Source organism: Tauraco erythrolophus, chromosome 14 (genome assembly GCF_009769465.1).
Source record: "Tauraco erythrolophus isolate bTauEry1 chromosome 14, bTauEry1.pri, whole genome shotgun sequence".
Taxonomy (NCBI): domain Eukaryota; kingdom Metazoa; phylum Chordata; class Aves; order Musophagiformes; family Musophagidae; genus Tauraco; species Tauraco erythrolophus.
In genome coordinates, this window is record NC_141478.1 from 859,219 (window position 1) to 880,330 (window position 21,112).

The 21,112-nt window shown below is 50.1% G+C and overlaps 2 protein-coding genes across 3 annotated transcripts in view; one reads left to right on the plus strand and one right to left on the minus strand.

Moving 5' to 3' along the window:
- The first annotated feature begins 828 nt into the window (after positions 1-828).
- On the plus strand, positions 829-11,021 carry EIF3J (eukaryotic translation initiation factor 3 subunit J). 2 transcript variants are annotated; one of them, XM_086620478.1, is made up of 8 exons: positions 829-859; positions 944-1,044; positions 5,525-5,582; positions 5,809-5,900; positions 6,364-6,478; positions 7,451-7,609; positions 8,601-8,674; positions 10,026-11,021. In XM_086620478.1, the coding sequence occupies exons 1-8, from the start codon at positions 829-831 to the stop codon at positions 10,155-10,157; spliced, it is 762 nt and encodes a 253-aa protein (XP_086476604.1). In that variant the 3' UTR covers positions 10,158-11,021. The 2 variants fall into 2 exon arrangements, with proteins under 2 accessions (XP_086476604.1, XP_086476605.1); XM_086620479.1 differs by lacking the exons at positions 5,525-5,582; positions 5,809-5,900.
- A 1,470-nt stretch (positions 11,022-12,491) lies between these two features.
- SPG11 (SPG11 vesicle trafficking associated, spatacsin) overlaps positions 12,492-21,112 on the minus strand; it is a 34,491-nt gene continuing 25,870 nt past the window's right edge. The window contains exons 32-40 of the mRNA XM_086620091.1: positions 19,780-19,978; positions 18,622-18,759; positions 16,930-17,063; positions 16,150-16,257; positions 15,202-15,370; positions 14,642-14,730; positions 13,969-14,124; positions 13,248-13,399; positions 12,492-12,857 (exon numbers count right to left, since the gene is read on the minus strand). Coding sequence (XP_086476217.1) covers positions 12,677-12,857; positions 13,248-13,399; positions 13,969-14,124; positions 14,642-14,730; positions 15,202-15,370; positions 16,150-16,257; positions 16,930-17,063; positions 18,622-18,759; positions 19,780-19,978 — 1,326 coding nt within the window. The 3' untranslated portion in view covers positions 12,492-12,676. The remainder of the gene's footprint in view (positions 12,858-13,247; positions 13,400-13,968; positions 14,125-14,641; positions 14,731-15,201; positions 15,371-16,149; positions 16,258-16,929; positions 17,064-18,621; positions 18,760-19,779; positions 19,979-21,112) is intronic.

A 21,112-nucleotide genomic window follows, 5' to 3' on the forward strand; every position in this document is an offset into this window, starting at 1 on the left:
GACAATCCCAGCTCCAGTGATGTTTTTTCCCCGCCGCAGCCCCGCCCGCCCGCGGCACCGGCTGAACCTCAGCGCGCACGAACGGACCCGGGGACGGCCGGGGCCGCGGCCGCTGCCGAAGCTCCCCCCGCGTGGGGCCGGTTTTTGCGGCGTTTGCCATTTTTCGCGGCGTTTCACCTGTTTGTGTTAAAGCTCCGCCACCCGCGGAGGGTGCGCGGCCTCAGCCCGGACCGCCCCGAGTTCGGCTTTTTTCGGGAAGCGGGAGAGTTTCCCGGTGCGGGGCTGGCCCCCCGCGCTCCCGCACAGCCGCGGTGCGGGAAGCGTTCGCCAAGCGCCCGTTCCCCGAGCAGAGCAGCTCCGCGGGTGCGGAACAGTGCGGCTCCCGCCGGGCCCGTGGGTGGGAGCGCGGGAACGGCACAGCCGCGGGACCGTTCCCACGGTGATGCGGCTCATCGCGGGGGGCCGCGCACCGGGACCGGCAGCGGCAGATCGAAGCGCCGCCAGCGCCGAGTGTGTCCCCGGTGCCGAGCGTGTCCCGCCGGCGGGAGCCCCGTGCGGGCGGAGCCCTCCCCGCCGCTCCAGGACAGCGCCGCGGGGCTGCGGCGATCCGCCCGGCGGGGAAACAGCACCGGGACCGCCGCCATCCCGCCGCCCCGCGGTGGGCGGAGCTTGAGGGGAGCGCTCGCGCCGTGGGCGCGGCGGGGCGGGGCCTCGGCAGTCCGCCGCCGTCCCGGCGTGCCCCGCGCGCGGCGCTGGCTGGGGGCCGCTCTGGCGCGGCCGCCTCACCGTGCCCGCACGAGCGCCGGCGGTCGCGGCCCGGCGGGGAAGATGGCGGCGGCGGAGGCGGCGGATTCGTGGGGTGAGTGGCGGCCGCCGCGCCCCGCCGGCGCCTCCGCCCGCCCGCCCGCCCGCCCGCGCTCACCCGCTCTGCTCTCCCCCACAGACGCGGACAGCTTCGAGGTGGTGGAGCCGGTGGCGAAGCGGCTGGTGCCGGGAGCGGCCGGAGACCGCTGGGCCGGCGAGGATGAGGAGGACGACGTGAAGGTGCGGCCTGGCGGGGCCTGGCGGCGGGGAGCGGGCCGGGGGCGGCGGGGAGCGGGCCGGGCCCGCCGCGGGCCGCTGCCATATGGTGCCGCGTGTGCGGGGAACGGGGCCGCGGCGGCGCGGCCCGGCCCGGGGCGGGCGAGGGGAGCTCCCTCCGGGCGGGCCGGGCCGGCGGCGTTCGCGCCTCTCTGGCGGTGACGCGCAGGCCCGGGGCGGGGGGGGGCGCGCGGCCGGGCCGGGCCCGCAGGGCGGCGGCGGCGGCGGCTCGGGCCGATCCCGGCGGCTCCGCCCGTGGGGAAGCGACTCCCGGTGTCGGTGCAGCGCTCGGCGGCAGCCGACGGGTCAAACGCCGCGTGGGACACGAGCCCGTCTCTGCCCCGAACCCCGCCCCGTGTGTGCCCGGGTTCCGTCCCGCGGTGTCGGCTCTTCCAGGGGCGGACAGACGGACGGACAGACGTGTTTCAAAGGCCCGAAGACGCGTCTGCTGCTCCCGGGGACCCACTCGCCGCGTGCCGGGCTCGGGCCGCCTTGCCGTGCCCCGCGGGGCGCCCCCCGCTGCAGCCCCTCAGACGGGCGGTTCTGAGCGCGGGTGGGATCGACCCAAAGCGGAGCTGTGCTCGTGCCTCTGGCCAGAAGCCTCTGCCTTGCACCAGCGGGTCCGTTCTGCCCCTTTCTCCTCCCTCACAGCCCCCCCTGACCCCCCCGGTGCCGCTGGAAGCACAGCAGCACTGTCGGGTTCCGTGCTCCCCACGGCGCTTACGGCACTATTCGACATGGATTTTTGCTGTGTCTGCATGGAATCGGCGTTAAAACGTGCAGATCATGGAATCATGGAATGGTTTGGGCTGGAAGGGACCTTCCAGACCACCCAGTTCCAACCCCCCTGCCATGGGCAGGGACACCTTCCACTACACCAGGTTGCTCAAAGCCCCGTCCAACCTGGCCTTGAACACTGCCAGGGATGGGGCAGCCACAGCTTCTCTGGGCAACCTGTGCCAGTGCCTCACCACCCTCAGAGGGAAGAATTTCTTCCTTAGATCCCATCGAAATCTCCCCTCTTTTTGTTTAAAGCCATCGCCCCGTGTGCTGTCACTGCACACCCCTGTCCAAAGCCCCTCTCCAGCTTTCCTGTAGCCCCTTTAGGTACTGGAAGGCTGCAAGATGTTTGTTTCTGATGCTTCTGGAAGCAGACAGCCCTTCCTTAAAAGCTCGTTTTCTCCTGCTTGGTTCCAGCTGCCCCTTAGGATGCCGGGGGGACTGGATGGCGGGTGCCACGGAAACCTCCGCTGGCTCCGCGTTCCTACAGACAGTGAGCAGCGTGATGTCAGGGAGCAGACAGAACGTGTTGGTGAACGTGGGGAATGGAAATAGACAACTGAAAAAGGCATTTTTATTTCAAGTGAGGCTGCTGAGACTGTACCAGCCTCGTGAGGTGACTCGGCCGCTGCGGCAGGGCCACAAGCCTGACACTGTCTGAGGTGGAGCGTGAGGACACGTTGGGCTTGTTTGGGCTGCTGGCTGTTAGCAGAATCTCGGAAAAAACAGCACAGTTGTCCTTGGAGCCGAGGGTGAGCGTGCTTTTTATAAACAGTATGAAAAAAGTAGTTTATCCTTTCTTCAAAAAAAAAAAAACCCCACGTTTTTGTAGATCATATTTTCCTTCTTAGATGTAACACCACACACCCCCAGTAGTTACCATGTGTCACACTACGGCAGGCAGGTGAGCGAAGGTGTCTCCGAGCGCCGCAGCTACAGTCATTTGTGACGAGGGTGGTTCCAACACGACACCGTGCACGTACGGTTTGGGGGGGTGTGTACACGTGCGTGTCGCAGGCTCGCCGTCTCTTTGGGCTGTGCTTTTCCTCCTTCTTTGGAAAGTGAGGAACTTTCTGCTGCGCCAGCACGTGTCCGAGAGGACTGGGCTCTGCAGAGTGATTCTCTCAGACTCCTGTGCTTTCCGTGGCTGTTTAGAAAGTTTTCCCATGTGTAGTGAGAATGGAGCAGCTTAACTCTTCCCGAGGAATTGCGGCTTTAGCCCTGGAGCTGCATCTGGAGGGAGGGCCAGGTCCAGCAAACTGGTTTGTTTTGCTCTGGTTTGCTCCTCCTGTGCAGACAGCAAGGATCACGGAGGGGGTGGTTCAGCTCGGGGTGCCGAGTTTGCGAGGGGCCCCTGGAGAAATGGCGTGGTCTGAAATGGAAGCACGAGGTGTTTTCTGACAATTAGTTGGTCCTAAGGTCGATGTTTCACATTTTGGGATGTGTTTTATATATTCAGATTCTGTAGTTTATTTTGGAAGATTTTTTTAGTAACGAACTTAAAATAACTGTGAAGGTCAGGAAACTTCGACTTCCCTGGGTTTAAAATTAGCATCTTCATCAGTAACAAAACTACTCTCCAGTGTTACCCAGCACACCAGTTTCCCAGAAGACGGGCCACCTGCCAAGGAATTTCCATCTATTTACTCCTGGGCAGCCCTGCTTAGCAAAGCCAGAACTGGGAAAAGTGTGGTGCCATCCAGGCAGCAGCTGTCGGTCATTTCTCTGGGAAGGAGGGCATTCAGGTTTGGCTGGGAACCTCCGTGCTGGGGTACCTGCCGCTTTCCAGTCATGTCTTCTGGTTTTGGGGGCAATAATGAACATTATCATGTGTTTAAGGTCCATGTGATGGAGCTTATGAAATGAAGGGCTGCTCTCATCAAGGGTTTATTTACATGAAACGGGAGGTGTTTGCAGGAGCTTTAATTTAGATAAAGATGTGTAAATGAGAATTGTTGGAATACTTCAGCTGCTTTAGTGGATGTATTTGGGAATGGAGATGTCCTCTGTGAATTACTCAGTATCAGCACAACGATACAGTGCTAGAACGATTTTCTGTTCCTCGAGAGAGTTCTGGAATTTATAAATGCAGAAATAGGTGTATGAAGGGATGCTCCCCCCACCCTCTAGTGGAAAAAAAAGCTGCCTGCTGTATTGCTCATGTTCTATTGCTGTTTAAAAAAAAAAAGCTTGGAGAAGAGCGAGACAGCGTTCCGCGTGTCTCAGCACCGCAGGGAGCGGGGCCTCGGCTGGCCCGTGGGGCTGGGGTGGCTCCCGGCACCCGCCGAGCCCTGTGCCGGGAGTCGGGCTCTGGAATTGCACGGCGGAGCTCGGGGGCGGTTGGGCCGGAGGTGGGCTCGCTGCCCGCCGGGGGCTCCGCTGCCCCGTGCCGCTGTGCCATCCCGGCTTGGGAAGCGAGACCCCGCGGGGACGGGGCTGCGGTGGGGCATCTCGTGGCGCGGAGCCCAGGCGGACTAAGGACACGCACTGGTTTCCCTCAGCCCCCTGCGTGCCTGCGCATCACGGACAGATGCCCTTCCTCGGGGTCTGCTCCCGAAACGCTGGATTTTGAAACGTCTGGGCAGGGCAGGGATCAGGCAGCGAGCTCCGTGCGGCAGTAATGAGAAGAGCTATTTAAGAAGTGGGTGTGACAAACTCTTAATTAGCCAGGAGCTCAAATAATGCTGCTCCAAATTCAAGTCAGCTTCTCGGAATGTGGAAGGGAAGCCGCGTCCCTTACAAGTGCCAATTAACTGGAGTGAGCTGGTGGATCCTTGCTTGGATCAGCACGCTGCAGGGACACACCAGTGTCCTTCATGGCCTCGTGCCAGTAGCAGCCCCCAGAGCTGAATAAATGGCTGGTGCAGCTGCTCACCTTAGTGGGGTGGAGATGCAGAACCCGGGAGTGATGGGGTTAAGCACTGGCACTGTGGGGTGCTGTGTAAGGCAGCTCTTGCCATCGGTGAGCTCGAGTGGAGCCGAAACAGGAAACTCAGATTAGATCCCTGCGAGGATTTTTGGCTTTAACTCGTGGTGTGTCCATCCCGTGGTACTCGGCGTGTAACTCGGATCAATTTAGGGCGCTGGTTTCCGAGCGGAGGCCGAGCGCCCGGCTGTGCCGTGGTGCCAGGACAAGAGCACACGGTGCCACAGCCCTCACCCGGCTAACTGGCGGGCAGGAGCCGCGGAATTGCTGCCGGCAAAGCCTGCAGACCACATCCGCAGGTCGGGTCTGTCGGACATCCCGCTTCCTCAGGGCTCAGGTGAGCCATGGAGCGTTTCGAGCCATGGATCGCCCACCTGGGAGCAGGGCAGTGGCCGTGAGGGGTGGGGATGGTGGCTCCCGAGGGAAGGAGGCTGTGAGCCATGGCTGGCGTGAGGAGCACCGGGAGGGTGGAAACTGGAGCAGAGTTACTGCAGACACGGCAGCCCAGTGTTGGAAAACACTGGAGAGCGCGACGGCTGTTGGGAACATTGAAGTGGTTTGTTTGTGGGAAGGGTGTTCTGATAGCGCCCGTGCCAGTCAAACAGAAACAGTCCTGGTGGTGGCCAGAAGGTTCGTGGATCAATGGATCAGCATTTGTAGAGGTTACACGTGAGCTACTGTCCTTTGTGACCTAAATAAGTATCTGTAAAAGAATCTTAATTAAAACTTATTTTGTAGGATAACTGGGATGATGAGGAGGAAGAGGAGGAAGTAAAGGAGACAGAGGTAAAACAAGGTAAGACTTCAAAGGAATAATGGCTCTGCGTGCCGCAGCAGGACAGGCACTGGTCTCGTCTCACAGCGTATCTGAAGGATCAAACCCAGTTTGGTGGTGACGGAGCGACTCTGAACTCCCATTCCAGTAACAGCTCTGTGGCTTTCTCCCCCTTTAGTGTTTCTGTAGTTGCTGGAGAGAAGAAAACCAGTAGATTTTGAGAGCTGTATTGTTCAATGTTTTACAGAACCAAAAGTTTCAGAAAAAAAGAAAATAGCAGAAAAAATTAAAGAAAAAGAAAAGCTACTGAAGAAAAAGCAAGAGGAGCTGAAAAAAAGGGTAACTGGTATTTCTCCCGGGTCTCATAACATTTAGAGGGCAGGTTTGGGATTTTGGTTTTTTTTTGAGATTAAAAAAGACCTGTAAAGATCTTGACTAGTCTGATAAACCAGATTTTAGTCATGCACTTAATAACATCTGGGGGATGTCAGCTTTAACTTCTCTGTAATGTCACCAGCCATTGCAGTAACGCTCGTCTCTGCTCCTGTGTGCAAAACACGCAGCAGTGAGACTCAGAACAAGGTGTTTCTTCCCACTTCGTGTAAAACCAGCAATCGATTCAACAACGTGGCGCTGGGACGCTTCGCTGGGCTGGTTTGCAGGTCTCTGCATGCTGGGGGGCTCCTGGCTTCAGGCAGGCGTAAGCTGCTCCGGTGGCTCTGGCAGAAACCTGGTTTGTTGGACGGCCCGTGCTCGGGGGTAACCGGTGTAACGTTCTCCTTGCATCTGTGCTTCTGTTCAGCTCGAGGCGCCCGAGGAACATAAAGAACTCACCCCGGAAGAACAGTTAGCAGATAAACTACGGCTAAAGAAATTACAAGAGGAGTCAGACCTTGAGTTAGCTAAAGAAACATTTGGTAAGTGTGCTGTGCCCGAGTCCTGCAGGTCAGCGAACTCTCCGCATCCCAGAAGTGCTGTGTCCTGCCAGTAACACCTGAGGGTGCTCTGCAGAACTGACTGGGCAGGACTGGACCATCAGAGCACACGCAGGTCGTGTCACTGGGAACAGAGAGGAGTTTAGGTTCGAACCCCTGGAGGCACGTCCTGGCACTGAGGGGTAATTGCGAGAACCAGGGAAATGTCTTTAGCGTAGAAGGTGCTGTGGTAGGAGGTTATGGCAGAAAGATGGCTGACTGGATTTCCCAGCATACTGGTGTTTCTGGTAAAAAGGTGAGTGTGCAAAAAGGAGGAAAAGTGCTGTCTCTAAATGTTCCAAGGTGCTTTACAGCACGGACTCAGTGAGGCTTCGGACATGCGTGGCACAGCGTGACTCCTGCACGCTTTACTCCGGGCAGTTTGGGCAATAAGCTGGGTGCTGAGGACGCCTCTGCGTCTGTGGAACGGGCATTTCCTGGCGTGGATGGATAGACCCAGAGCAGCTCCTTCTGGTTTTGTGCTTTGACAGAACCGGCAGGATCCTGACTCACAGCAGCATTCTTCAAACGCGAAGGCGTGTTCCTTGAGCACAGTGACTTACACAGCGTATTACTCGGTGAAAATTCTGCTCTGCGAGTCCCCGGTGCCGTGGGGAGGGGGGTGTGGTGCACACAGCTGCAAAGAGCCAACTAAACTTTGCATTCATGAGCTCAAGACGGGAATTCCTTATTTAAGGGGAAAGGAACAGGCTTTCCGTAGAGGCTCGTCCCTCGGGCTGCGAGGCTTTGTGTGGCAGAAGGCAGCGGGAGGCGAGTGAGCGACCCTGGGCTGTGGTTTTGCAAAGCTGGAGTGGAGGTGAAGAGCTGACCGTCAGCGAGGCTCCGTGTTTCCTCTGGTGTCACCTTTTGGGGATCACAGCTAATGTTTCCTGTAATATCTCTCCTTCTGTGCAGGTGTAAATAACACTTGTGGAATAGATGCCATGAATCCCTCTTCAAAAGATGACTTTACGGAATTTGGCAAACTACTAAAAGAGAAAATTACACAGTACGAAAAATCCTTACATTATGCCAGTTTTTTGGAAGCATTAGTTCGGGACGTATGTATTTCATGTAAGTCAAGCAAGAGACATGCTGCAATACTGCGATTGTGATGGAGCTGAAGTTGGGAACACACTGTTGTAGTAAATGTGGGATCGAGGTTCATCTGTGTAGTCTGTACTGAACGTACACTGAGTAGTATCCGATGCCATTCTGACAAACTACTGCAGATTGTGCACAAGAGCTGCTCTCTGCGTCAGTTCAGGAACAGTGATTGGAACAGTGTGACTCTTTATGCTGCCCCAAATCCTGCGCCTTTTTCTTGAAGCCATTTGTAAAGTCATAGTAACGGTAACAGTAACAGTTCTCCGAGCCAGATAACTTGAGTGGCTCATTTGGAAGGAAACTGTTACAAAATGGAGTTCATGTAATTCCGGGACTGCAGAATAAATTGATCTGGAAATCAACATGTAACTACACAGAGATAAAACAAAGTATTTTTTTTCCACTGCTCTGGGAGGCTGAAGGACTTGGTGGATCGTTGCTTAATTATCTTTTCCTGTGCTGTACGTGTCCTTCAGTGAAGTAGTAACCTGATAGTACTCAGTGCTGGATAAACACAGTGATCGCTGGCTGACGGAGCCGGGAACTTACGTTTCAAATGGATTCCAGATCTCTAACGTGAAGGACCCAGCCTCTTGGGCCATTTACTGCTAATAGTGATTTGTTTGTTGTGCTCGGGTACACTGTGTGTTACTGGATCCATATTTTACTGGTCACACACCTCCTCATTAAGGCTTTTGTGTTGACTAACTCTCAGTTTGCAAGTTTTACCTTCCACAACATTCACACTGCTTCCTAGGGACTGTCTGAAATGGCAATTCTGTGATTGCAGGGACCAGAATTACCCACTCTGTATTTTACTGATTTAAGTCCAGTAATTGCTTGTACTTACTACTGCAGCGTATTTCTAGTTTAGAGAATGTTGGTGGTGGGTTATTTAACTGCCTTTAAGAACAACACTGATCAGGAATCTCTTTTTTTTTTTTCCTTCCTGATGTAGTGGAAGTTGACGATTTGAAAAAGATCACAAATACTTTGACAGTACTATGCAGTGAAAAACAAAAACAAGAAAAGGTAAGAGTTGTGCGTGTTTGTGCCGCAGCGAGAGCACCACGAAGGGTGCTGACGGAGACACGCTCAGCTGAGCTGCTGATGTTGTCCGAGGTGGCAGCAGGGGATGAGGCACTCACCTTGGAGACTGTTTAGAGTTAAATCCTCTTCTCTGTGTGAGGCAATCAGGAGCTGACTGAACCTGGAGATCACAGGCAAACCGTGATGGATTGACCGGTGTCACCCACGGGCTGACCCTGCTCCGTTTGAAGGCTCACACCAACATCCCCAGGGCAGAAGTGCCTCATTTACTGTTCAGTGTCAACAGAATACCAGTCTGTGAGGAGCTTAAAGCTTTGCCAGAGTTTGGGATTTTGAGTAGCAGATAACTGCAATTTTTCACAGTCATGCAAACTAAAGGAACAGTCACTGCCTAAGCAAGGAAGAGCAGGTTTAAAACGTGATGTAATGGCTGAACTGCTGCTTCTGTGATGCAATACATGTTTTATGGCATGAGGTGGGCTGGAGTTCAGTGGTTAAGTGAATCATTAGATGGCAGCAAAATCAAGCAGAGAACGTGAGCAGCAGTGCAGCTCTTGGTGTGTTCTCAATCAAACTGGAGGACGGTCAGGAAACAAATGGCAGTGTTGTCCGTGTGAGGAGTAACTGGTAAATGTGAAATGGGAAACCTCTTGGGCAGAAACTGATCTGGTGTCAGGTGTTCTTCTGGGTGCTGTTCTGACTCCCCAGGGATGAGGGAAGCACCTTAATGCAACCCAGACTTGCTGTCCAGTGTTAATGCAGTAAGTCTGGAGTTGGCAACCGTGATTGATAAACTTTTTCCTTCATATGAACTGCACTTCGGAGAGAAGCCTGTGACCTACTGAACCAAACAAGTTTAAAAAGAAAAAGTATATATACTTCCTAATTTCATACTCTTCTCTGGTTTTTCATGTCAATTAGTTGGGTCAGCTACACCAATCCAGCGAGGAAGAGCTTTACTGTGAAATGTTCTGTAAAGTTTGTTTAGGACTTCCTTTTGTTTTTTTATTTGCAAGGAAGATGTTTGGCCACTGTGGTGATAAAAGCCACATTAAATTCCTCAATGAAAAGGGTAATTTCACAAAACTAAATGCTAGACTCTGCATTTACTTAGTTATCCTACTTGTTTACAGTATGGGTAAAATAGGCTGAAAGATGAAACATGGGCAGGTATGTGATGGGGGGAGGCTTTACCTTGAGTAGGTGTCACTGGGGGATGGAGTGCAGGGGTGGCGACCAGTGGCCTTGTGCTCAAAGACAGGTGGCTTTACTCTAGCTAGAGTGACGCCCAGTTACTGTGGATGTTAAAGTCAACATGCTCTTCTCATTTAAGCAGAACAAAGCCAAAAAGAAGAAAAAAGGTGTTGTGCCTGGAGGTGGTTTGAAGGCTACGATGAAAGATGACCTGGCTGATTACGGAGGATACGATGGAGAATACGTACAAGACTTTGAAGACTTCATGTGACACTTCTCTCCCCTTCTGTTGTCTTTCTGTTGCCCATAATCCCTTAAACATGTAGCACAACTTTTCTTCCTTTAAATTCTGCCAAATGCTACAATCAAATTGCAGTATCTCTGTGCTGGTGGTTTAACTCCTGACAGTCCGTGCTGAAGCACTGGGCTTCCTCTTCTGTGGCCAGGAGTTAGAACGAAGACCTGTAAAAGCTTTGTACATTGCAGTTAAACCCCACAGTTCTGGTCACGGGAACTGTTGCTATTTGGTGTTATCGTGGCAGCCAGGAAAGTGGGAGGAATTCCAGCAGTGCCATTGCCAGCACAGCCGAGTGACATGGCCTTAACTGTGCCGCCGCGGCGTGACAGCGGAAGCGGTTTGCAGCGAGGGCGTGCGTGCGCGTAGCGTTACGATTGCTTTGGCTTGAGGTAGAGCCCGAGGTTGTCACGGGTTGTGAAGGGGAACTGCAGCTTCACCTGGAGCCACGACTACACAGCTTGAACACGGGGGGGGTCAGCACAAGGAAAGGGTTGCTGATTTGGAAAAAAAAAAAAAAAAAAGACAAGATGACTCGTGTCTCGAGTGCGAAGTTTAGTTTCCATTCATCTAAATTTCTCCTAATGCAGCTGTATGGGTTGGGTGTTCTTTAACAGTTAACTGCCTGGTTTAAGTGTGAAGAAAACAAGACTTTTCTTGGTCTTTTATGGGTCGTGGCAGATCTTTCACGACTCAACCATTTTCTTTCATTTAAAAAAAACCCCAAACTTGCTTAGCAAACTGCGACAGTTACTACAGTTGGGCAAATTGTTATGTTAACAATTACAACATCTGCAATGTTTTATAAAGCAACTAATTTAATAAAAATCACTATTGAGGACTTCACTGCAGCTGTCTTTGGGCCAGTTCTTTGGTTGGCTTACAGTGCAGATCCTTGCAGTGCGAGCAGTTATGTGCAGCTGCCGTTACCACCACCAGTCCTGCACCTACAACCTCTGGTTTACTCACGTGTTTGTTCCTGGTGTGGATGGGACACGGGTGTGTTTCCTCAAGGCAGAAGTTCTTCCACATCCTCCCCATTGTTAGTGGTCCCAAATTTTTAAAGAATCGGGGACGGTGAGTAATTCTTAGAAGCATAGCTCAAGGTGCACCTTTCATGCTAAGAACTTTAAATTTAAGCAAGAAGCTTGCTAGCCAGTGTTTAACTTGGACTAGTCACAGCCAGCTCGGTCTCACTTGGGTGTAGGAGGCTGACTGGAACTGGAATTCTAAACGGTGTTCTGCTCAGGCACAGTCCTCCCTACATCAAACATTTTAGTTAGCGAAAGAGCAGGGACTTGCACTGTGTAGACCTGTGCACAGCTCCTGGCACAGCTCCTGGCACAGCTCCTGGCACAGCTCCTGGCACAGCTGCTGCAGCGCTGGGATACTGTGCAAGCAAACACTGGTCCTATGCAGCAGCTGCTGGCACAAAAACATTCAGCACCCGAGAAGGCACTGGTGGCATCTCTTTGCTAATTAACTGGGTTGCTATGGCAACTATTTTTGCTAGGATAATATTTAGGGAGTACAATATCATTGCTTAATTCCACTGGAAAGCTGTCTGTGCTGCAGTCAGCTACCCGCCCTCCCCACCCCTTGCTGGGCAGGAGGCAATGGCTTCGGATCAGCTGGAAGCTCCGCGGGCTGCGTTTATTCTGGGGGCTGCAGCGAGGCCGAGCTGCAGCTGGGTTTCTGCCTGAAGCCGTGCCCAAGCCTTGCCCCCTCCCCAGTTACATCAGCCCTGCTCTTGTCAACTTGCCAGACACCAACGTGGCAGAACCCGCTGGCTGCCAGCTCCTGGCAGGGTGTTGCTAACCAGCTTCTGCCCAAGCATGGGAAGGAGTTAAAATTTAACATTGGTACTTGATTACCTGTCCTGGTTTCAGCTGAAACAGAGTCAGCTCTTCTACTTAGCAGCTAGAAGAGCTCCGTGTTTTGGTTTTAGTCTGAGACTTCTTTTAGTCCCAGAGGGCAGCGAAGTCAGTACCTGCTGCTTGGAGTCGTGCAGGACTGTGTCACTGGATCAGCGAGCTGGAAAACAGAACTGGACCCATCATCAGACTGGAATCAAGGACCAACTATCACCGTGTGTAGCTAAAAAGTTTCAAAGGAGCTTGCTCGTTCTTCCGCTTAATTCATTGCCAATGGACTGGATGTTCTACTGCAGCCTTTTGGTGGGTGAGATGATCCGATTCCAGTGGTGATCCATCATCCACACCGCTGCTTTAAAGAGCTGCTGCATCATCAGCTGTGCAAGTATTTCGTAAACAGGAAGATTTATTATACAAAACACAATTTTAGGTTTAACACAGTCTCAGCGTTTTAAATATTTACAACCAGGACCAGTTTTCTGGAGTCACTTTCACATAGCAATGTATCATTGGAAGCAGGTAATTAACAAAAACCCGTGCTGAAGCATCAGTACCAACCATGCACGAAGCTGCGGCACTGGTCCTCGCCAGAGCCAGTCTCTGCTTCCCGGAGGCTGGAATCTAGCTGGATAACATATCCTTAAGACAGCAGCCAGTCTGTGCATCCTTCAGAAGCGTATTCACCACATCGTAGAACTTGTTGTCGTAAGCCAGCCTGTAGTATGTGTAGACATCTTCACAGTAGGTGAGCAGTTTCTTCAGGTTTCTCAGAGCAGCATCAGTGGGTGGGTGTTGTTTCACTCTGGAAAGAATTGCACGTAGAATTGAAACAGGCTTCACAGACAACGACAAGACTATCTTGCTGCAGAACTGCAAGAACTACACTTCCTGAAAAGAGGGAGAGCTCAACATGGACATGAGATTCTCTCGGTGGTTTATTTTGCTCTGATTCATTTTAAAAAACATTTGAATCTGACCAGCCCTGAAGCACCCTATTCATCCAGCTCAAAAAAACGGTAGATCCAGTTCTACTTCCACAATGTGCTGAACAGATCTCAAGTCTCTAGGCTCAACACTTTATCACGTAGAAGTTTTTAGCATCAGTCAGACTTGCAGGCTACTAAACACGCAGCTGCTCCTCTAAAGCAGCCTGTGGAAAAGCGAGTTCCAGTCTGACCACAGAACTACTTACTTCTTCGCGATCTCCTCGAACATGGCAGGCTGCAGCGGCCTCTGTTGTTTAAATTCTTCCAAGTAAGTGAAGTCTCCCTTAGTGATCACTTGTTGATACAGAACTTCGGCCCAGTCTGGAACAAACTCGTAAGCCTCCGCCACAATAGCTGCCTGCAGGGAGAACAGATGCTGGAATTACTGAGCAGGAAGAGCTCGTTCTTGCACAGAAACATTCCTATACTTGGAATACTTAAAACATTCTGGGTCTTCTGTTCGGCCCATCTCTGATGCTGCTCTTGAGAGAGAGAAATACAAGGGTAACAAAACACTGCAAATAATTTTCCTTAACCCCTAAACACGGTGTTGAGTTGGGGAGGGTGTTTGCTCTCTTGAAAAAGCCCTTTCCTTTCTTCTTTCCAGATTTTTTTTTTCCAACGTCGAAGAGATTTTAGGGCTGTAGTGTCGATTCACAGCAGCACGGGAGCTGTTGGAGAGCCAAGGTCCCGGCTGTGCAATGGCAGCAAACCAGCAAGGACTGTTACAAGCACCAGTCTGCCCCAGGATCATGCTGGCATTTCCCAGCTTGGTCCCACTGGCAGCAATACGACGGGTTAATAGTCACGGGACTTGGTGGCCACGTAGCAGAGTTGAGGCTTACGCTCCCAGGAGCAGAGCGCTGCAGCACCTGCTGCTTAACACAACCGTTGGCACACAAAGTGGGGGCTGAGGAAGAGGCTCACCTGGTAGAACCTGGGCAGGGACACGATGGCATCCATCAGGCTCTGCCTGGCCAGGTTGATGAGCATAGTGCTCTGGCCAGTGCTGAGGAAATGCAGCTGGAGGGTGATGAGCTTTGTCAGCCGACTGCAGCGCAAGGACTGGCGGACGCAGGAGTCCTGTGGCAGAGATCAAAGCCAAATGCAGTCTTCTGAAGCGTGTTTCCAGGGGAAATCACTAAATATTCCCGAGAGCAACAATGAGTTCAGAGTTGTCTAATATTTCATCCTTTAGATCACTGGTGGTTTATCATTGATCATACTCCAGTAGTTTTAAATGAAGCTCCACTCACCACAAACACTACTTTCATCATCATCACACCAGTTTTAAACACTCTGCGTTGTTCTCTTCTAGCTAGTTAAGCTCACGGTCACTCCTCTAAACTGGGGAACCTCATTGTAACCTTAGATGTTAAAGCCTGAGCAGGGAACAGCATTCTGCTCTTTGATACAAGTGTTATTAGGACTGCTGGGACACTGCTGAGCTGACAAAGCAAGAGATTCCTTTGCTCCTTTCCTACTGAGACAGGATTCTGCACACCCTCTCTGGAGCAGCTGTATTTGTTCTTCCAATTCAGCTCACTCCTTACATGCTCCCAGTACTGCACAGAAGTCATACAATTCCATCCCATTTTACCTTAGAATAGCTTTCTGCTGCATCAATAAAGAGAGTCAAAGCTTTCATCAGCAGTTTCTTTAAATTTGCAATATCCCGAAGAGACTCCTCTGAAATGGGGGGGGAAAAAAAGAATAACCAGTTATTTATAAAGGTGACAAAGTAAGTTACAAAAATACCTCCTGGTACCAAGTCTGTCCCTAACATTGATTCAGAAAGCAACAAAAGACTAAAAAAAAAAATTTGTGTTAAAAAAGCACAACGAAATAGCGATGCCTGCTGCTCAGTTAAAGGATCAAAGCTACTGCACGTGTCCTTACCTCCTCCCTGCACGGTACCACAGGAACATCACGTTACAGTAAGAGCCAAAAATCTCAACTTTTGGAAAAATACCAGAGCAGACAGGTAAACTGGTAAAAGAATACCCCAAGCCTGGCAAATAGGGCCCCTCCTTCCAGACAGTGGGAGTTTAATGGATGTTACCAGGACAACAGAGGCAACCAACACTACACCTACGCATCGTGTCTTCTCCTCCCTGACCAACCTTGCTGGTGTTTCTCGGTGCCGCAGCTGCCACTCACCCCACGGCTGAGACTCGATGAGCTTCAGCTGGATACAAGCAGCAGCCTCGTGATTCTCCCCGATCTCTCGACACATGCTGAAGCACAGGGCGATCATGTTGTGCTTCTCGCTGTCCCCGGGGCGACAGCGCTTGATGTAATCCAGCAGGGCTGTCTTCAACGTCCCGCTCTGGCCACATAAAGGGACACCAGGTTAAGATTCCAAGAGCTTTTTTTTTAAATCACGTTTTGGTACCAACAAGCAAATCTGTTCTGGTACAATTTTCCAAAAAGTGATCACTGCACTCTTCGAGGTGTCTCCATACTATTTTAAAACATCATGGCAATTTTACACTTGGGCTCAACGACATTACACCAGGTAAGCAAATCCAGCACCTATGCATTTATTTATTTACATACAAATGTCAACACTGACATTTGTTTATGACTTTATTTGTGTTACAAGAAAGCTATAAATATGTTATTTTAAAAAAACCCATGAAACATTAACTGGAAGTAAAACCAAAGCAGGACATGAGAACTCTGACATTTCCAAGCTTGAAGTTACAATGCTGCTCTCGTGGCAGCAATGGACTAATTAGAACAAACTTGTTAAACTAAAACTAGAATAAACCCCAGAATTAATTTATTACTGTGAACTTGAACAACACCTCCTATACTCCAGTAATTAAAATGCCCAGATAATTCCACCTTGTTGTGTAAATTAAATTGTTGTGTAAATTTTAAATCGTGTTGTAAATTTTAAACCCTGCAGGTGTTTAAAAACTGTGTGGATTTGGTGTTGAGGAACATGGTGTAGGGACCCTGACAGTGCAGGGGGAATGGTTGGACTCGATGATCTCGAGGGTCTCTTCCAACCAGACGATTCTATGACTCTATGAAATACCAGTTTCTGAAGCAGTCACACATTCCTCTGAAGGTGTCTCCCCTTTATCCCCTTCCACCTACCGGATCCAACTTCTTTCTCATGAGCACTTCGAAGTAGTGTTTCTCATGCAGCAGTTCAAATATGTAGGTCATTTCGTTGTACCTGCCAATTCCAGTGAGCAGACGGACCTGTGGAAACACGGTGTGAGTACGAAGCCCAACACGAGGTCTCCAAACCCCCCCCGAAGCCGTGAGCAGGGAGCGGGCGGCGCGAGGCCAGAGCGCTGCGCTGGGGATCCAGCGGCACGGCACAGCTGCATTAGGCAGGCAGATGTTCCCTGAGAGCCACAGAGGTTGGATTTTTCCACCAGCCTACTGCCTGTTTTCCACTGTGAGCTGAAGGGACACAGTTGTACCATATAAAGATACGCAGCGAAGCTTTTAGCAACGACACCGTTGCCCCGGGCACGTCTGAGGCCCCAGGAGTCGTTTCAAGGCAGGACTTCGACGCACGACAGCGCGGTGATGGAAATCATCACACTTCACCAGTGGCTGAGCTACTTCGACACTCCCGTTCTGATTTACTACACGATTGCCACCTCACCATCCTACTGTCTCCACTCTATTTTTCCAGAGAAGTCTCCCAAGAGCTTCTGTGACATAAAAATCATCCCAAACACCCTCTCTTGGCTTCTAGGGACAGGCTGGACAAGACCAGTCAACCAGAGATGACAGACTGTTCTCCATTCCATCACCCACCCACTCCTCCTGCACTGCTCAGGAGCAAAGTTATTTGCTAACGTGTGCCTGGAACCCTCACACAACACCTGGATAAACACACATGGCACCAAAGACACGTACCACAAGTCCGTACTCTTCATTAGGTGCCAAATGTTCGTCTGTGAGAAGCCGTGCTGCTTGGAGGACTCTAGTGATTCCTTCCATGTGGCAAGTTAAACTGAAGCAATTGTGGGCCAAAATCAGCAGTTCTGTAACTGAAGAAGAGAAGAGAACTCAGGTATTTCGGTTAATAAGCTGAGGAAGTTCATTATTATGCCTCTCTCCAAAGTGATGCCATCTCTGCAGAGGATACACAGCCTTTCCAGTTACAAACAGCACAACTGGATCAGAAAGTTGAGCTATTATGGTTCTGCCCTATGCAATTTTAAGAAGTAACAGTTTCTGTTACAGTATGCACGCAGTCTGGCTTCTCAATCTGTGGGAAAGTCTGGGGGTTTTGGATCATTTTCTGAAACATTACTTATTTCACACAGAAAACTTCCCATCTCCTCCACCAAAAGCTGACTGACAAGCACGTAATAATGCATCAGCACCCCACTATCACCAGTCAGCTCTGCATTTGAAACAGAAAGGCCACAAGTTTGGCATCTGGGTTTGAAAAATCATTCACAAATTCCAGACTAAATAAATAAGTTGAATCAGTACATTTTAGCACATTCCCTTTTCCGTGGAAGGCCTGATCTGCTACTGCAAAGCCATCACGACACTGGGAGCCCCAGATGTTCCTCTCAGCACCCTGCAGTTCACCTCAGAAAAGCAGCAGAGGTACATGGACTGGTGAACAACAGATTTAAAACGCAGATGTTGAAAAGAACACAGCTCATGTCGTAAACCCGCACAACTTATTTTCAAAGAAACCAACTACACCTCTACCTGCAAAAAGGTACTCCAGCAGAGACTCCTGTCAAAGGGAGGTGGAGTCCTCCAGCACCATTTGGTAATTCCCAACATTGTTTCCTCCTTTTCCTTACTTTTAGTCAGCCATACATGAAAATATTAATATTCACCCCCATAATACTTAACCAGACAAAATAAGGGGTAAGTTAAGATCTGACAACAGGACAAATGCGTTAGGGACACAAAGATCACATGAAACATGATATTTTTAACTCCTTTTCTCACAAAGGTTGGCCAAATTTCCAATCCAATTGGATTCCACTGGAACAGTTTCACCACTAACTTCAGCCACGCTTTTCCTTCTGCAGAACGTGTTCTAGAAGATGTTCTTTCCTCACCACATTGGAAGTTCTGCCCCCATTAACACTCATGAGACAACTCACACAAAACCCTTATCCTCATTCGTTTTCCTCAGAGATTAACTGCCCATAATACATCTTTTTTAAAACCACTCTAAACCACCAGTGCCCAAATGGTACCAAAGTGCCTTGGCTGTTTTATAAACTCAATGGCAACATCTCCATGGCATATAAAGCGATTTATATTTGTGACCAGCACAAAGGAAGTCACGACACCCTCCTTCTGTCACATGGAACTACAGAAGTTCAGGTAACTCACTGACTGCCCTTCCCCACTGTTGGCACAAAAAAAAAAAAAAATCTGTATTTTGTTTGGAAAGAAAACTGAAGCAACATGCTTACTGTGCTTGTACTCAGATCTATTATTTTAATATCAGATTTGACATCAGTGCCAGATGCTTCCATCAGTATTGCATTTATTCTCTGCGAGGGGATCTGAAACCAAGTCATGCCATGTTTAGTAACACACTAGTTACATCAAGGATTATTTACTTACTGCATGACAGTTCCCCACGTGGTACGGAGGAAACTTTACCCAGTAACTTCATGCCAACCAACATATGATCCTGGCACAGCTTAGCAAGCTGTAGGAACGCCTGGCTCTCAGCTGCGGGGTTCAAAACATGTTTCTGGCCTGTGTCCACAGAGAGAGAGAGAGTTGTGTCACAAGTGCTAAATGTTCAGGAGAGATTAGCTACATTAATAGAAAAAAACCCAAACAGATAAATATAACTTCATCCAGACTGACTTAGGACTTGGAACTACAACTCTAGAGGCACTTTTGATCTTACTGCTTAAATTTAAGAATCAGATACCACTTCTTGGCCAGTTCAATCCAATGAAATCCCACTGACGAACTGTACTGCTGCTATAATTACACCCAGGAGGCTGCTGCTGCTCCCCTTCCTTACACAACCCAATTCTAACCCATTCCTTGCAGTGGCTCCGATTCATATTCTTCCATGAACCTGTTCGACTCATGAACTCAACAGAAAACTCTTCTTTTCTGGATTTGCCTTCCGCTGAGTTAGCAAATTGACTCTTCTGAAGGAGGTGCACCAACTCATCTGAGCTAGCCAAGTGAGCTGGTACAAGGTGAGCAGCAGAGTGAGGGGGGTAGCGGAGTGGCAGATGGCAGGGGCAGAGGAAGGCACACCTGGACTCAAGAATCTCCATCCGATGGCTCATTGTTTCTCATGGAACTTTGTTGTTAATGTTGTGGCAAAGTAGAAGTTACTCAAATAGAAAAGTCCCCCAGATAAACTCCTGCTGTTTTGAGGAATATCCCTCACTTCAAAAAGTAAAAAACAACCAAAAAACCCACCCCAAACCTTGGCCACACTTTTCACAAAGAAATTAACAAGTCAGATGATGTGGGGCTGCAAAGATCATGATTAAAAAATTCAAACAACTCTTTCTTTTAAAATCATTAAATTTACACCCATAAAGGAAAAAACCTTAACTACTGCACCACCACATCGGACACAAAAGTAACTAAAAAAAGACATTTGTATAAAACCTCATACACCAGCAGCCCAAACATTGCTAACTGTAATCACCAAATATCTCAGGAGCCAGGACTGGTTTTCAGACACACAAACACCACACCTACAAACCACATATGCTACAAGACAAGACCAAGCCTCTTTACCACCTTTCCCTTCCGCAGACACTAGCAATTCCTGCACGATCTCTTCAGCCACCAGCTCTGCCACAGTTTCAGGCTGCAGACCCTGCGTGCTGATGAATGCCTGAGCTCTCCTGCATCGATCCGGCTGCTGGCACGACAGGATTGCTCGAAGCACTTGTTCAGGGTGGTGGGCTGCCATTTCACTGTAGGAGCAGTTCAACTCCTAAGAAACACACACACACACTTAGAAGATCTCACACAGCAAAAATGCCAGGCCAGAACATACACTGACCTGCAGTGCATCTTCTTAACGCTGAGCTGATGGAAGTGGGGAGTGCTGGAGGAGCAGACAAAACTCAGGTCCCAGAAATGCAAACACAATCTGTCCTTGTGCCAGTTAACAGTGCCTTCACCTGTGCATCCTCAGTATTCATGTTCTGCAGCTCAGGATGGCATTTAAGTACTTTCCATTTGAAGTTTAGCACTCATGGAGCTGTCGCTTTTCTGAACCAAACACAAACCTTAACACTTAAAATACCACGAAGAGAGACAGGAGTATTTCCTCCCAGATTAAATATTCTGGTTTACTGCCTAAGTTTTACTTACGAGGTTCCTCTTCTCTACATACCACAAACTCTCAAGTGAAAAATATACACTAGTTACATTTGGAAGAGGAGTCAGTGAGGCTTTGTAAACTCTCTGCTGTAACATATTCCAAATTTAAAAATTCATCACCAAACGCACCTCATCCACACAAAGATCAACTCTTAATTCCAAAGCACGAACATCCAGCTTCAGGCAAGAAGTAAATGGATGGTATAAAAGGGGACAAGCTGGTAACATGACTACTTCTTAGCAGCTCAAAACTAAAGTACTCACTCTGAATATTCAAGGCATGAAAAATTCTGTAGGCAGATCTAAGAACCTCTGTGATAAAGACAAGACTAATATTTTTGGCACACACGCTGCAGTTTTTATTCAGAAAAAACTAATGCTACGTTCCAAAACTATGGACTAAATATCATGGAAAGGGGTTCTGTACCCTGAAAGAATTGTTGAGCAGCACCTCCTGGAGAAGCAGCGGAGATGGGCTGCTGGCACTCAGGAGGGTCAAGGAGCAGAGAGGCAGCACACAACAATCTGCCACTTCTCCTATCACTGTCTGGATCAAACCACTTGGAACTTACTGGGCACTCCTCTGAGCAGCCTCTGGGTAACGAGCTGCCACGCAGTGGAGCCTGCAGAGCACCTCTGTGCTCAAACTTCTAAGGCAGCTGCTATCTCTGTGTCTGCGTCTGGGTCAGCGCCGATTACGAAGGCATCCCACAACGCAGGCCTGAAGCGAAGCACTAGATGA

Bases quoted from the DNA above. Each gene is read 5' to 3' on its own strand.
- EIF3J (XM_086620478.1), top strand. From the start codon at position 829: ATGGCGGCGGCGGAGGCGGCGGATTCGTGGG. The intron at 1,045-5,524 runs GTGCGGCCTGGC...CTTATTTTGTAG, and splicing joins ATGAGGAGGACGACGTGAAG to GATAACTGGGATGATGAGGA. The intron at 5,583-5,808 runs GTAAGACTTCAA...AATGTTTTACAG, and splicing joins GGAGACAGAGGTAAAACAAG to AACCAAAAGTTTCAGAAAAA.